Genomic DNA, 17,874 nt, shown 5'->3' on the forward strand with positions numbered 1-17,874 from the left:
CTAAAACTACGATAAGTCTACAACTAATACAGTAGAAAATTTAAATAAATGGAGAATGTGTCCCCATGGACACAGATGATGCCCCTGCTTGCTTACAACATTACAAAGGGACATAACTCAAAAATGATAAAAGTGAAATTACCCAAATTGGTACTTGATTTGAGTTTGTGGCAATAAGTATTTTATATAGGTTTCATAATGTTTGGTTGGGGCAAATGTAAGTAACAGAATGGGTACTGAAAAAAAAATATCTCAATTTTTCAATTTATAAAGAGGCATAACTCAAGAACGTTTAAAGCAACCCCACCAAAATTTAAACTTCATCTGTATTTTGAGGTAATAAGCATTGTGTATAAGTTTCATATCATTTGGTTAAGGCAAACTAAAGTTAGAGAATGGAAACCAATTTTGGGATGAACGTACGTACAGAATGACAAGGGTAAAACTTAAGGCCCCTTCAGCTACAACGAGGGTATGACAGAAAGCCTGAAAAAACAGAAATAAAACAAATTTTTGGTGTACATTTTGAAATGTATAACCTGCCTTACTGATCATGAAATTAAGTTGAAGGTGTTTGAAGATTATAAAGGTTTTACTACAGGTATCACATATACATAACATTATCAAATATGAGGTAAAGGTTAGATAAAACCTGCCAAATGGACAGGTACACCTATTAGTCATTCCATACACCAAATATATAACAAGAGTGCTCACGCTGAAATGTCTCGCCTTTTTTACTAATCATTGATATTATGCTGATAGTCTTAAATATAAAGCTTTATTACAACTGTCACAGAAACTTAACATTAACCAAGAAAACTAAACATTGACCAATAAACCATGAAAATGAGGTCAAGGTTAGATGAACCATGGAAGGCAAACATGTACAGCTTACAATTCTTCCATACAACAAATATAGCTGACCTATTGCTTATAGTTAAAGACAAGAGTACACACACTAAAATGTCTCACCTTCTTTACTAATCATTGATATTATGTTGATAGTCCTAAATATACAGCTTTATTATGGCTGTCACATAAACTTGACATAAACCAGGACAATTAAACATTGACTTTTGAACCATGAAAAATGAGGTCAAGGTCAGATGAACCATGCCAGGCAGACTTGTACAGCTAACCATCCTTCCACACAACATATATATAGTTGACCTATTGCTTATAGTTTAAGAAAAACAGACCAAAACACCAAAACTTAACACTGAGCAATGAACTGTGAAAATGAGGTCAAGGTCAAATAAAACCTGCGTGACCGACATATAGATCATAAAACATTTAACTCAAAAACTTAACTTTGACCACTATAACCATGAAAATGAGGTCAAGCTAAAACGACACCTGCCAGCTAGACCATTATTCCTTACAATCATTCCATATACCAAATATAGTAGACATATTGCATACAGTATAAGAAAAACAGACCAAAACACAAAAACTTAACTATAACCACTGAACCATGAAAATAGGGTCAATGTCAGATGACACCTGCCAGTTGGACATGTACACCTTACAATGCTTCCATACACCGAATATAGTAGACGTATTGCTTTAAGTTATAGTATCTGAGATATGGACTTTAAAAATTAACCTTTTTCACTGATCCATGAAATGAGGTCGAGGTCAAGTGAAAACTGTCTAACAGGCATGAGGACCATGCAAGGTACGCACATACCAAATATAGTTATCCTATTACTTATAATAAGAAAGAATTTAACATTACAAATTTTTTTTTTTTTTTCAAGTAGTCACTGAACCATTAAAAATGAAGTCAAGGACATTAGACATGTGACTGATGAAAAGTTCGTAACATGAAGCATCCATATACAAAGTATGAAGCATCCAGGTCTTCTACCTTCTAAAATATAAAATCTTTAAGAAGCTAGCTAACGCCGCCCCCGACGGATCACTATCTATATGTCAAGCTAGGCTCAACAAAAAACAGACCAAAACACAAACACTTAACACTGTACAATGAACAGTGAAAATGAGGTCAAGGTTAAATAAAACCTGGGCAATCGACATATAGATCATAAAATATTTCAATACACCAAATATAGTAAACCTATTGCATACAGTATAAGAAAAACAGACTAAAACACAAAATCTTAACTACCACTGAACCATGAAAATGAGGTCAAAGTCAGATGACACCTACCAGTTGGCCATGTATACCTTACAGTCTTCCATACAACAAATATACTAGACCTATTGCTTATTGAATCTGAGATATGGACTTGACCACCAAAACTTAACCTTGTTCACTGATCCATGAAATGAGGTCCAGGTCAAGTGAAAACTGTGTGGCGGGCATGAGGACCTTGCAAGGTACGCACATACCAAATATAGTTATAATAAGAGAGAATTTAACATTAAAAAAAATCTTAACTTTATTTTTCAAGTAGTCACTGAACCATGAAAATGAAGTAAAGGACATTAAACATGTGACTGAGGCATCCATATACAAATTATGAAGCATCTAGGTCTTCCACCTTCTAAAATATAAAGCTTTTGAGAAGTGAGCTAACGCCGTAGCTGCTGCCACCACTGCTGCCGCCACCGCTACCGCATCACTATCCCTTTGTCGAGCTTTCTGCGACAAAAGTTTCAGGCTGAACAATAATAATAATCAATCTTTCTGAGAAAATAAATGAAAAGAATGTGTCCTAAGTACACGGATGCCCCATCTGCATTATCATTTTCTATGTTCAGTGGACTGTAAAGTGGGGTAAAATCTCTTTGCATTAAAATTAGAAATATCATATCATTAGGAACATGAATACTAAGTTTAAAGTTGATTCATAATGAGTTCATAAAAAACCACCTGGACCAAAAACTTTAACCGGAAGCCGGACAGACGGAGGAAGGGATGAACAAGTGAACAGACCAGAACAGAAAACATAATGCCCATAAATGGGGCAAAAAAATACAAATAATGAAATAAATAAATGAACCAAATAAAGTGACCCACAAACGTTACAATAGAAGTTTAAATTCTAAATAACTTTTGGTAACTGGATAACTTTCAACAAAAAAACAAATCCAATAACAAATATATCATTATCAAGGTATAAAATTAACATAACCAATGCAAATCAATTCCAAGAAGAAATCTAAAGGCCTGATTTATGTAAAAAATATACAAAGAATGTGTCCATTAGAAAATAAGCTGCAAATTCTATATTTTTTTATTTACAAAGGTACCTTACTTTAGAACAGCTAAAAAGTTGCCACTAAAATCCCAATTCGATATGTGTTTGGTTGTAATGAGCATTGTGTACTATGTTCATAACATTTGGTTGAGGCAAACTAAAATTAGAGTGTGGGAACAACAAATTAGAGAATTTTTCCATTAATAGACGGCAATTACCCAAGAAAATTAATACGTTCATATCATTAAGTCCAGTCAAAATAAAATTAGAGAACAGAAATTAATTTTGGGAGATACAGAAGGATGTGACTATGGACGGATGAGGGTAAAACTTAATGCCCCCTATGCTGAGTAACAATAAACTAGAAGCTCTAAAGAGCCTGTGTCGCTCACCTTGGTCTATGTGAATATTAAACAAATGACACATGACAAAATTGTGTTTTGGTGCTGGTGATGTGTTTGTAGATCTTACTTTACTAAACATTTTGGTCATGTTGACTTATTTTTAGGTCTTTCTTTGCTGTACATTATTGCTGTTTACAGTTTATCTCTATCTATAATAATATTCAAGATAATAACAAACAAGAGGCTCTCAAGAGCCTGAATCGCTCACCTTAATTTTTTTGGTTAAATCTCTCATCAATGATTATTTTGGCTTTTCAATTTATCTAAATGTTCTTTGAATCGTCCTATTTTCTTCAAAAGCAAAAAAAAATAATCATTTTCTCCTATGTTCTATTTTACCCATAGGAGCTATGTTTCTGACATACAAGGAAATGAAATATAAAATTTATACTAGATACTCTGAAACTCATTTAGCCTAAGTTTGGCTGAAATTGATACAGCAGTTTCAAAGGAGAAGATTTTTTTAAAGTAAGTCAACATGATGAACAAATTGTGAAAAAAGTCTTTAAAGGGCAATAACTCCTTAAGGGGTCAATTGACAATTTTGGTCAAATTGACTTATTTGTTGATCTTACTTTGCTTAACATTTTTGCTATTAACAGTTTATCTGTATCTATAATAATATTCAAGATAATAACCAAAAACTGCAAAATTTCTTTAAAATCATCAATTCAGGGGCATTATACCTGAAAAACCAGTTACCCAATTCGGCTGAAAATTTCAGGACAGGTAGACCTTGACCTAATAAATACTTTAACTTCTTGTCTTATTTGCTCTAAATGCTGGAGTTTTTGAGATATAAGCCAAAAACTGCATTTTACCCTGTGTTCTATTTTTAGCCATGACGGCCATGTTTTTTGACGAAATAAAAAATAAAGCACAAACTTTATTTTATACACCCTACTGATCATTCAGTTGAAGTTTGGTTGAATTTGGTTTAATAGTTTTAGAGGAGAAGATTTTTTAAAGTTAGCAAATATGATGAACAAATTGTGAAAAATTGTCATTAAAGGACAATAACCCCTTAAGGGGTCAATTGACAATTTTGGTCATATTAACTTATTTGTAGATCTTACTTTGCTGATCATTTTTGCTGTTTACAGTTTATCTTTATCTATAATAATATTCAAGATAATGACCAAAAACTGCAAAATTTCCTTAAAATTACCTATTAAGTGGCAGCAACCCAACAATGGTGTTTGATTCATCTGAAAATTTCAGGGCTGATAGATCTTGACCTAATGAACATTTTTACACCATGTCAGATTTGCTCTAAATGCTTTCGTTTTTGAGATATAAGCCAAAAAACTGCATTTGACCCCTATGTTCTATTTTAAGTAACGGCGGCCATATTTTTTGACGGATCAAAAATCGAACCACACACTTTGTGCATGATAATCTAAGGAACAATCGTGCTAAGTTTCATCCAAATCCATTCAGTAGTTTCAGAGGAGAAGATTTTTTAAAGTTAGCAAATATGATGAACAAATTGTGAAAAATTGTCATTAAAGGACAATAACCCCTTAAGGAGTCAATTGACAATTTTGGTCATATTAACTTATTTGTAGATCTTACTTTGCTGATCATTTTTGCTGTTTACAGTTTATCTTTATCTATAATAATAGTCAAGATAATGACCAAAAACTGCAAAATTTCCTTAAAATTACCAATTAAGTGGCAGCAACCCAACAATGGTTTGTTTGATTCATCTGAAAATTTCAGGGCTGATAGATCTTGACCTAATGAACATTTTTACCCCATGTAAGATTTGCTCTAAATGCTTTCGTTTTTGAGATATAAGCCAAAAACTGCATTTGACCCCTATGTTCTATTTTAAGTAACGGCGGCCATGTGTTTTGACGGATAAAAAATCGAAGCACACACTTTGTGCAGGATAATCTAAGGAACAATCATGCTAAGTTTCATTCAAATCCATTCAGTAGTTTCAGAGGAGAAGATGTTTGAAAAATTGTTAACGACGACAGACGACGACGACGGACGCCAAGTGATGAGAAAAGCTCACCTGGCCTTTAGGCCAGGTGAGCTAAAAAAACGGCAAATTTCCTTAAAATTACTAATTCAGGGGCAGCAACCTAACAACCGGTTATCCGATTCATCTAAAAATTCTAGGGCAGATAGATCTTGACCTGATAAACAATTTCACTTCCTGTCAGATTTGCTCTAAATGCTTTTGTTTTTGAGGTATAAGCCACAACCTGCATTTTACCCCTATGTTCTATTTTTAGTCATGGTGGCCATCTTGGTTAGTTGGCCGAGTCACTGGACACATCTTTTAAACTAAATACCCCAATGATGATTTTGGCCAAGTTTGGTTTCATTTGTCCCAGTAGTTTCAGGAGAAGATTTTTCTAAAAGATAACTAAGATTTACGAAAAATGGTTAAAAATTGACTATAAAGGGCAATAACTCCTAAAGGGGTCAACTGACCATTTTGGTCATTTGACTTATTTGTAAATCTTACTTTGCTGAACATAATTGCTGTTTACAGTTTGTCTCTATCTATAATAATATTCAAGAAAATAACCAAAAACAGCAAAATTTCCTTAAAATTACCAATTTAGGGGCAGCAACCTAACAACGGATTGTCCGATTCTTCTAAAAATTTCAGGGCAGATAGATCTTGACCTGATAAACAATTTTCCCCTGACAGATTTGCTCTTAATGCTTTGGTTTTGGAGTTATAAGCCAAAAACTGCATTTGACCCCTATGTTCTATTTTTAGCCATGGTGGCCATCTTGGTTGGTTGGTCGGGTCACCAGACACATTTTTTTTATACTAGATACCCCAATAATGATTGTGGCCAAGTCAGGTTAAATTATGCCCAGTAGTTTCAGAGAAGATTTTTGTAAAAGTAAACGACGACGGACGATGACGACAGACGACGGCGGATGACAAGTGATGAGAAAAGCTCACTTGGCCCTGTGGGCCAGGTGAGCCAATAAACAAGTGAAGCTGTGAGCTACTGCTCACTGATGATACCCCTGTTGAATAATTTCGGTAAACATGAAGTAGTTGAGTAGTGAATCTGAAAACACATCAAACTGTATAGCTGACTTATACTATATAAACTCTGAAACCAAATTTCAGAAATCCTTGTATTGAAGCTCCTGTGATGAAAATTTTCAACTTTGCTATCATGTGTAAAATGATACAAGTGCTCAGAAATAAGGAAGTTGTTGAGTGATGAATCTGAAAACACATCATACAGTAAAGCTAACTTAAATAAACCCTGAAATCCTTGTATTGTAGTTCCTGAATAAAATGTGACTAAATTTATTCATGAGATGGACAGACTGACAGAGGTAAAACAGTATACCCCCATGGGGGTATAAAAAACAAATACGATATACAACAACAACTTTGTTCAAATATATGCAGATTGCAGAATATGGCTGGGTTAAACATGTTTGCGGGTGCAACTTGCTGTTACAGATCAGATATCTACTAAGCACAAAAACAACTGACATATATAAAAAAAAAAGAAGATGTGGTATGATTGCCAATGAGAAAACTGTCCACAAGAGACCAAAATGACACAGACATTAACAACTATAGGTCACTGTATGGCCTTCAACAATGAGCAAAGCCCATACCGCATAGTCAGCTATATAAGGCCCCGATATGACAATGTAAAACAATTCAAATGAGAAAACTAACGGCCTTATTTATATCAAAAAATGAACAAAAAACAAATATGTAACACATAAACAAACGACAGCCACTGAATTACAGGTTCCTGAATTGGGACAGGCACATACATTAATTATGTGGTGGGTTAAACATGTTATACTTAAAACAAAGAGTACAGCTCAGAGAAAACTCACACTGAAAGCTACACAGTAACTAATACAAATATCATGCATCTTAAAATAAAATATTAATCAGTTCACATTCAATGGATTGAGAGTAAAAGGGTCATAAATAGTCAGAGAAAAGCATGATCTTTTGCAGTGCCAAACTATAGGTATCACAAATAAGTTGATATGTGATTGTCCATAGCTGTATATATAGCAATAGCATTTAGTTGTGATTTAATTTCCTGATAACAAAAATAGTTATCATTAATAATATAAGTAATATTCAAAGATACAATTACAGTGTTGAATAGCAAACCTTTAGAATATTTTATTTATTAATAAGTAGTTTCTTAAGGGCATACGATACAGTTTTGATTCTGTATTTAATTAATTTTGATGAAAATTTGCATGTAGGCTATTTTTTACCTGATTAAATCAAATATGTAATAAAAAATATATCTTCATGTGCTACTTTTGAGTAAATTGAGGTTCAAATTTAAGATAGTTCCTCAAAATACGATTTGTGGATGTATTTTCCTTTCGATAGAAATACAGAACTTTTTTGTTTTAAAAGATAAACGCGATCTGTTTTTTTGTTAAATTATTTGTAATTAATGTGTTATACAAATATTGCATAAATTTGTATATTTATTTTTACAATTAACTCAAATTTATCAAACGTTCATGAATGTAGGAAAAACCTGTCTTATTTTGCTGTATATTAATCGAATTAAAAAAAATGCACTATTTACGTTTTTATGAAAATTGGTACACATAATCTTCATATGAAAACAAACCAAATGTCATTTTGAATAAGAGGGGTCCATGAACTCCTTTTCAAGATAAATCTGTTTGAATGTTAATAATCAGCTGAAAACTGCATCTTTTCCCGTTAAGTCACTGTTTGACGTCGCGAAAATTGCAATTTACGTTAGCAACATCATTACCTCCCCTGTAACTGTATCGTATGCCATTAAGTAAACAAATGTACCGGCTCTATAAACAACATCACCCTTAAAATTAGATTGTGGTATCCAGTTTGTTATCAGTCTTATATACAGGTACAGCCTAATTAGGTAAAGGACATTGGTGTTTATATTTCATTTGTTTAAAGTAAGTCCCTTAGATTAATGTATTTTTTATTGTATGTAAGAAGCAAACATAACCACTAAAAATTAACTTGATAAATATAAGGTCAAGGTCAGGTGAACATACACCTTATTGCTATTTGGAAATCTTTCTCGGTTGACCAGATAATCTGCCTCACTTGAACTATTGACGTCATACAACAAAAATATACAATCTTTGATGAGAGCGTTAGAAAGATATATGACATTTATAATGCAACAAATGGACCAAACTTTAACTAAAGCCCATTCTAATCATGTTTTGATGAAGTGAAATATTATTTTACCAAACGAGCACCACAGCTGTTCCTTTGAAACATTAAACTCACCAGTCAACAAATTCACTAGACTTGGTTCTTAATTTTAATTCACCAAACTGGCACTTTAACGAGTAGTGTACTATACAATGGAAATGTCACTGGTAAAAACATACTTTCTGACTAAGTTTTCTACTTACTTCATCTAAGTCAATTGGAAACCATTAAAAATTCAAAGTACATATATAAATAAATGTTTTGAAACTTCACTAGACCACTGATATTGTTCTAAATCAATTAATCACAAACACATTGGAAATTTATCATAGCAGAAGAAGAATCTACTTCAACCAGTTTGTCATGAAGCTAGGTCACAAACATATCAGATTTGCTGTTGCAGAAAAACAATTCTTCAAAATATCAAAGAAAAACTTCATAGCTGTAGATTATCATTTAATGGTAACCAAAAATATTGCACATTTTTCATTCAACAGATATGTTATGCTAAGGCATACTTCTGTTAGTACACTGTAAGATATTTCTCTCAAAGAAAAAAAAAGAGATCAACTCTCATCCTTCCAGGACACAAGAACTGTTTTTGATGAAATGATGTTAGCATGGTGTGTATCATTTCTCTGAAAGAAGAGTAGTAACTCTAATCTTTCCATCCATGGCTCCAGTCAAGCACATCTGAGTATCAATATTAGGGGACCAGTCTACGGTAGTTACAGAAGATGTGTGTCCCTTAACTTCCATCACTCTGTTAAATAATGTATTTTCTCCAGTTTTTATCTGAAATATGAAATCATTGTTAAATATAACCACAAATCGTTTAACTTTAGGTTTGCATTAATTATTACTTGAATTAGTATCTGTGTTTACATTTTATGAATTCTCCCTTAACATATTTGTTTTGATATATTTTTTTTAAAATTAAACTTTGAATTAACAATTTTTGATTTGAATTAACAGTATAATTCCTTTTCAATATTTGTATGTGCCTTCATGGTTCTGTTTATATAATAAAGTTTAATATCTAAGTATCTGATTAATGAATATATTTCCATCAATTGTAAAAAGAAGCTAGCATGAGTAATGCGTTTCACAAATGCAGTTACTTTTCTCTTCCAAACTAAAAGAAAACCTTTTACTCAAAAAGGAAACTCTTTATTATAGCACATGACAACACATAAACCTTCATTTTGTATTATCATCAATCAATTCTAAATGTGAAGCTTTAAACAATTGTATTTTTTAAATTGTTTTTAGTCTGATTTTTAAAAGCTTTATAAAATTGCATTTTCTAAAATGTTTTTAGTCTTGATTTTTTCCCCCCTCAAACTTCACATATTTTATAGCAAGATCATTTTTGGCATTCAATAAAATACTAATTTTTTTTAATTCATGCCTTGTCATGTTCTGTAAAATTTTATCAATAAACTGTACCTTGTAAAGAGATCCAGCCATTTTATCACAGGAAATCAAATACTGTCCCTCTGGGTCAAAAGCAAACAATCTCCCTTTAGGTATCTCTTTACTAGCTGCTAAGCCACTAGACAGGAATGGTAGAGCAGCACCAGAGTGGAGTGGAAGTTCTCTAGACTTATCTGGTTTGTGAATGTTCCACTGATAAAACTGAAAAAACAAAATCAGTAGTTCCATAACAGGAGAGCTGACTATGACTTGACTGTAAGTGTTGCTTTCCACCTATTGCAGTTCATTCAAAACTGACCACATAGCAATTTGTTTTATGAAACCAAACTGTTCAACTTTATAGAAATTTTAACCAATTGCTGTAGAAAACCAGTCATGTCATCAAGGTTCAAGGTAATAAAATAAAGCATACCTACAATTCATAAGACTTTAATTTCACTTTATTGTTATGAAAATGGAGCTAAAAGTTTGTAAGCATATTGTTATTGTAATAGGTCTTTAGAAAGGTGAGAAATATTGACCTTGACCTTGCAGACATACCCTCCAATCTTGCTTAAACACACAATGTCTGTTGGAGGGCACCACTAACTTCGACCATCATTAAAATCCTTAAAGGATTTAAAATTCTGCCCTGCATTTGTATATTTAAAACTGTATTTGCAACCAGCCTTGACTGAATAACTGGCTTTGGGCAAGAATATACCAAGTAGCATTAATATTTTTCAAAGCATTTAGTGTCCAGAAACAATTTTTTGTTAAATTTGTTTACATAAAATACAACAGGGCCGTAGCGTAATGGAGGCAAATGAGGCAAATGCCTCACTTTTGAAACAACCACCAAACTTTGGAAGTGTCATTTTTTTTTAATTATGTATTTTACATTATCAATATGCGAGTTTCGAGTTTCAAATTATCTACCAGCACACTACATACAGTGTGTCCAATCTGCAGCAGCGATTGCAGCTTTTACCATAGCGGTGAAGGTAATAAAATAAGTGTTCTGAATACAAAAAAAAAATTGAAACAAATCTTAATGTCGTTCATAACTGGTTGAAGACAGGTTCTTTAAGGAGAAAAAAAGATGAAAAAGGTAACTCATGAGTATGAACACCCCCTAAAAGTATGCTGGCTTACTACTTTCCTTGGTTTATTTTTGAATTGATAATGCTATAGTTACCAATGTTTACACTATCTGTGAACTCACTGAACAACAAATGCTAATCGATAACATAATTCATTGACCAAAAATATAATAATTATTAATAATTAATTTAAACAAAATCATGAAGCGCCTTTTCTATGGAAGTCTTTAATTTATAAGGCAATTCATGATTTTTATTTATGTTTAATAAAAGTATGAAATATATTTTTGGTATTGTTTGAAAATATTTTATTCATGTTTCTTTTTCTGATCAGCATTGTCTGGTTGTATGCTAGCGTGTTCCATTGATTCTAGTGCGGTAGGTTGTGGGTTCGAACCCCGGAAGGTCAAACCAATGACTTAAAAATTGGTAGAATAATGTGTCCATGTAGGTTGACATGCCTTCCAGATAACTTGTGATCACTTCTGACATTTGAACGTCAAATATTCGGTTAAGTTACAATGTTGGTCTAGTCTTCTCTGTACCTATTCTTATGGTTAATGATTATGTATAATAAATATATCCTAATTGATGCTTATTACATGTTCTCGTCTTTTAGAAGCTTATAACTTGCTGTTGGACATAAATATATATATACATAAGAACATGTGTTGAAGCTTTTCTATAGTACAGGTCACAGGAGAATCGGAAAGTTTTGGTTAACCATCAGAGATTAACTTTAATATTGAAACTTGTTGTGTTACTTACTAGGCTAGTTAATAAAAAAAAATGTATTTCTGTTAAATTTTTTTTAAATTTTTATTATAAATAGTAATGCTGAAATAAGCTTCTCCTGTTTCAGGCACCCAAACCCCCCTAAAAAAAAAGGCTCAAAATTTTTTCGCCTTGCTCCGCTCTAAATGGACATGCGCTATGGCCTTGTACAAGCTACCAATATACCTATACATTCTTATAATTTTCAAAGATGCCATCTTAATGGCAACATTTGTTTACAGAAAAAAGAGTTTACCTTTTCATCTGTGCCTAAACTGTAGCACATGTTTTCATCTGAGCTAAATTGTAATGATAAAACTTCCCCATTGTGAGCCTCCCATTGTGAAATACAGTTGTTCTGTTGCATATCTACAAAATATAATCAATGCAAATAAAAAGATCATATTTTCTGTTGTTCTGTTGCATATCTACAAAATATTATCAATGCAAATAAAAAGATCATATTTTTTGTTTCCATGAAATTCTCAGTGAAGCAAACATAATATCAAGTCTGAAGAGACATGTCTTTATTAATTGATTTTGCAAACTTTTAAATCTATTAAAAGATTCATTTAAACGTCACTGCATTCTATAGAATATAGACACATTTCACCATGAATCCTTTTTGTCATATAAAATTTGTACTTCATTGAATTTTGATGCTTCCAACATTTTTGTTTACAAGATAGCAGTCAGTAAAATTTAATTTAATGTTTATCTTATAAATTCTAATCGAAGGTATACACATTCATTTAGTTCCACATTGTAAGATGAAACCAACAAACCAAAAAGCCTTATCCTTCCATCAGCAGCACCAGCCAATAATAACTGTCCATTATGATTGTAAGAACAACAGTTGATAGCAACAGGACCAGGATCTAGATTTAACTGTTGCTGAAATAAAAAAGAAATATGTTTGTTGTACATATAGAAAGTATAGGTTAATTTTCAAATAATCTGTGCTCAGCTCCAAAATCATCCTCCTAAGTTTCACCTCTAAATGAATATTAGATAATTTATGTATTTTACATGATACAATCCAATGATGTTTAGCATTAAACTTGAGACATTTTGTTTAGAAAATGCTTATTTTTTTATAAAAAGTTGCTTTTCAAATCAACTCTCATCAAATATCATAGTCTTTAATAGTATACATCACTTTGAAAATTAGCCAAGAAAGTGTGTCCATAGCATAGGAACTGGGTTATCTTTAAACAAGAATGTGTCCATAGTACACGGATGCCCCACACGCACTATCATTTTCTATGTTCAGTGGACCGTGAAATTGGGGTCAAAATTATAATTTGGAATTATAATTAGAAAGATCATATCATAGGGAACATGTGTACTAAGTTTCAAGTTGATGTAACTTTAATTTCATCAAAAACTACCTTGACCAAAAACTTTAACCTGAACTTCGCACTATCATTTTCTATGTTCAGTGGACCATAAAATTGGAGTCAAAACTATAATTTGGCATTAAAATTAGAAAGATCATATCATGGGGAACATGTGTACTAAGTTTCAAGTTGATTGGACTTCAACTTCTTCAAAAACTACCTTGACCAAAAACTTTAACCTGAAGCGAACGGACGGACGCATGGACGAACGGAGGCACAGACCAGAAAACATAATGCCCCTCTACTATCGTAGGTGGGGCATAAAAATGTACATTGGGTAAAAATACCACTGTTTTCCTCCATCATCTGACATCATCCATCTCATTTAGCATTTTCTAAAAGCCAAATTGTCAACATATTTTATGAGGCCTCACATGAATATCTTAAATTCTTACATTTATTTCACTTGTTATACATTAAAAAACATATAACAATTAGGCCAGGATTTTTTAATTTATTGGTTTACGGATCCGCCGACCCAATTTTGCTGATTTCCAGAATAAAAATAAAATTCACTTTTCACGCTTTTTTTATTCCCGCCGACCTTAACAAATGCATTATCCCTGAAAAATAATTAAAATATTTTTTTTCCTGAAATGAAATGCATTAATCACTAACAAAATTGACAACACTTTCTGGTGTGAAAAAAAAACTTCCAGTTTACGTTTCTAAATATAGACAAATCAATTATAACTGACCTTGAAATGTCGTTTGCGCAAATAATTTTGCAGAACGAAACTTGTGTTTAAAACCAATTACACAATAAGTTCGTTTACCTTATTTGTCATCAGTCCGTAAGATGCATCATCTCATAGAAATAGACTTGTCCAAATGTGGACAGGGTGAAGGCATCAAATTAAAGAACTGAATATTAACAAATCATTAAGAATTTTCTTGTTTTTATAGGTAATAAAAAAAATGTCGTTCATTTGGATAAAAAAACGGGAATGCAAGACAACAGATTAACCCGATATTGTTTTTCCAGTGGACGATTCTATTAGGTTTTTGACACGTGTGTTGAAACTTATTTTCGTACGACGTTTATGCATTTTTTCTTTATCAGTTTTTGTGCTTGAAGATCATTATTTACCAAGTTTTCTGGAATTGATTAAGAGCTACGCGAATCTATTTTCTTGTTTCTGAAATGATGATTTAATTTCGTCTTTGTCCGTGCATCCCCTTTTTTTTTACTGTAAATTACTAGACAATGTCATGCGTAGTTTATAACAGCTGAGCAATAATATTTCATCGAACTAAAATTTTAGAAATGATGATAAAATAGCATAACAAACATTTTGCTAGAAAGGTGAAATATATATTGATTTTGCATATTTTTTTGTCTTCAAAGATGATTTTTTTTCTTTTTTTTTTCCCGACCGACCGACCCGACTTTTTCATGGGGAAAATCCGTAAACCAACAACTTAAAAAACCGTGGCCTTAGGTGTGTGTTACAAATTATATTCATTCTATTTGATTTTTAATTGTTATTAAATAAAGGATGCAGTACAATTTAAAAATCCAATTTTTTTCTTGCAGGAGGTCCAAAATGACTTTTTGTACATTATTAAACAAATTTACAGCATAAAATATAACAGTCATTTAAATAGTGTTGAGGTCTTACAATCATTTTCATTGTTCTAAGATCCCAGTAAGACAGCTTTCCAACTTTTCCAGTATAACCCTGTAACTCTGAACTCCCTGAGGCTGATCTAGATCTGTGAACACTTGCAGAACAAACAAAGGATCCTCCAGCTGGATTGGAACATAAAGATATAATTCTGAAATGTAAAAAAGGACTTGCTAAAGACACCAACTGATCACCAAGCATGGTCTTGCACCAAGGATCCGGAATTTTTTTCACCTAATTTCGGTCATTTTCATATAACATAAAAGTTGGTGACCCTTTTCAAAAACAGATTGTCAAAATCTCATTACTGCATGAGTATGCTCATACTCGTAGCATCAACGAACTTGTTTCACTGTTGCATCGCGTTTACTTCATGATTTATCCTACCATTTTCCTAAAATCGACCAAAAGCAATTAAGGGAAGGCAACAGTTTTAGAATAAAATAATTTTAATGACTCAAAATCGTAATTTTCTCGGTCATCGCTTACATTTCTTTCGATTCTGAAGTCGAAATTCAAACCGGATGTAATGCGACAATACTAAAACGAACAATTCCGGACTTATTCCGGGATTAGTTTTGTTTACTAATTCACAAGAAAACATCGTTTTTTTAATATTTTACCTTTAATAGTGTAAGAATATTAATGAAAATAGTTGCACTTGCTTTATTTAGCAAGAAATCATTTTAAATTGATGATTTAGTGTCAAATCTGAGGAAGAGAATTTCAGGCATGCGTATCATAGTAAACGGTATCGGGACCGTTCGCCCTTATAACATGTTCGCCCTAGGTCCGTTCGCTCTGAGTTCGGTCGCCCAGAGTCCGTTCGCCCTACTATAAAAATATTAATATTCAGGGCATTGAAGTTGAATAAACTTATTCAGATATTTCTATGGTATATATATCATGTATATTCTTGAAATTTATGGAAACATTGAAATATTTAAAAGTTTATGGCTTGTTTTTGATAATTAATTGTTCAATTACAAAATAATTCAGATAACTGATTATTGTGAAACTTGTCTTTTGATGGATTAATAATAAAAACAAACGTTTTATTTTGATAAAATATTCAGCTTGAAATTAATAAAACTAATGATGTAAGAACTGTAAATTATGAAACGGATTTACAAGTTCATTTATTTATACTGCATACTTTCGTGATTGACTGATTACAATTATTTTGTTAACAAATATCAATAAAGATAAATACATTGTATTCCAGTATTCTACTCTGCAAATCAAAGGGAAAATGATAAATTGATTGCGGCAATATAAATGTTCTGTCAATTTTTCAACAAACTTTAACATAATTTGTTCAAACACTTAAAATAATGCGACTAGACAACAATTAGAAAAAAATAATAATCAGGGCGAATGGACCCTGGGCGAACAGGTATCAGGGCGAACAGGTACTAGGGCGAACATGAATCAGGGCGAACAGACCTGGATTCATAGTAAACAAAGCATGTGTGTTAGTAGTGAAAAAAATCTTTTTTCTACGTAAATTAAATCAAGTTTTAATTTAATTTTAAATCATTATTGACAATTGTCTTAGCTGAAAAGTAATTAAATAATGAAGACATTTGGTATAGAATTTTAATTTCTTTATAATATTAGTTCGGAGCTTGTGATTAATAGCCAGGTGTGAACTAAAAACACAGGTAAAGAGATTAGCGATCATTAGCCAATAGCTCCCCGAGGCATTAATATAGTTATTAGGAGGGCCCTCAGGATTATAACACTTTACTGGAGTGGCAGTTTAATTACATAAAATTGATAACAAAACAAAAATATGTTTAAAATGGCGATTTGAAACTCAATCTCAACGAAATGACCGAAATTATTTCTGTTGAAAAATAAAATTTGACCTAAATCCCAATAAATGATTTAGGACTTTTGAGTTTCCGAATCGGTCATGTCTGGCATATATGACCGTTTCCGGACCCTTGTCTTGCACATATGACATTTGTTTTAAGGTAGTTAAGAAAACCAATGATTCTCAATAATGGCACTACTCTGAAAGGGAGAAGGACAAAATTACAAATAAACATTCAATCATTATACTGGCTATATATAGGGAAAAGTATCACATTATCTTGAATTTAAAACTTTTTTAAAACTCAATTTTATAGTTAAGAAGGGATTTTAGCTTATAGATGCTGAAGATCTTTTTATTGACAGTGACATTTCTACTTATCATATAACCCTGCTATCACTATATAATATATACAACAGGTTTTTTTTCAAATTAAATAAAACTTCCTATACAAGACTTACAGATTATTTTTTTATAGCTATCACATAATAAGAAATAGTCTTTGATTTTTACCTGGGGTAACTTGCATCTGCAGACGCTTCATAAAAAGACTTCATCTCCTTTACATCAAATAATCGTATATTTCCTGATCTGTTTCCTAGTAACAACTGAAAACAAATAATTGAATGATCAGAAGCAAAACAAGAATGTGTCCAAAGTACAAGGATGCCCCACTCGCACTATCCTTTTCCATGTTCCATGGACCGTGAAATTTGGTAATAATCTAATTTGGTATTAAAATTAGAAAGATTATACTATAGGGAACATATGTACTAAGTTTCAAGTTGATTGGACTTCAATTTTATTAAAAACTACCTTGACCAAAAACTTTAACCTGAAACTCCCACTTTCATTTTCTATGTTTAGTGGACCGTGAAATTGGGGTCAAAAGTCTAATTTGGCTTCAAAATTAAAAAGATTATATCATAAGCAACAAGTTAACTAAGTTTCAAGTTGATT

General features: G+C 32.1%; 1 protein-coding gene across 4 annotated transcripts in view; it reads right to left on the reverse strand.

Moving 5' to 3' along the window:
- LOC143073009 (WD repeat-containing protein 91-like) overlaps positions 1-17,874 on the reverse strand; it is a 71,526-nt gene that overhangs the window by 19,000 nt on the left and 34,652 nt on the right. Inside the window, exons 11-16 of one of the 4 annotated variants that reach the window (XM_076248221.1) lie at positions 17,428-17,522; positions 15,090-15,246; positions 12,853-12,961; positions 12,324-12,436; positions 10,224-10,412; positions 9,214-9,569 (exon numbers count right to left, since the gene is read on the reverse strand). The exons of the other annotated variants lie outside the window; for them this stretch is intronic. Of the exons in view, the coding sequence (XP_076104336.1) occupies positions 9,405-9,569; positions 10,224-10,412; positions 12,324-12,436; positions 12,853-12,961; positions 15,090-15,246; positions 17,428-17,522 (828 nt within the window). The 3' untranslated portion in view covers positions 9,214-9,404. Of the gene's footprint in view, positions 1-9,213; positions 9,570-10,223; positions 10,413-12,323; positions 12,437-12,852; positions 12,962-15,089; positions 15,247-17,427; positions 17,523-17,874 lie in introns of those variants that run through there. 4 annotated transcript variants of the gene reach the window in all.

This window comes from Mytilus galloprovincialis, chromosome 4 (genome assembly GCF_965363235.1).
Source record: "Mytilus galloprovincialis chromosome 4, xbMytGall1.hap1.1, whole genome shotgun sequence".
Taxonomy (NCBI): Eukaryota; Metazoa; Mollusca; class Bivalvia; order Mytilida; family Mytilidae; genus Mytilus; species Mytilus galloprovincialis.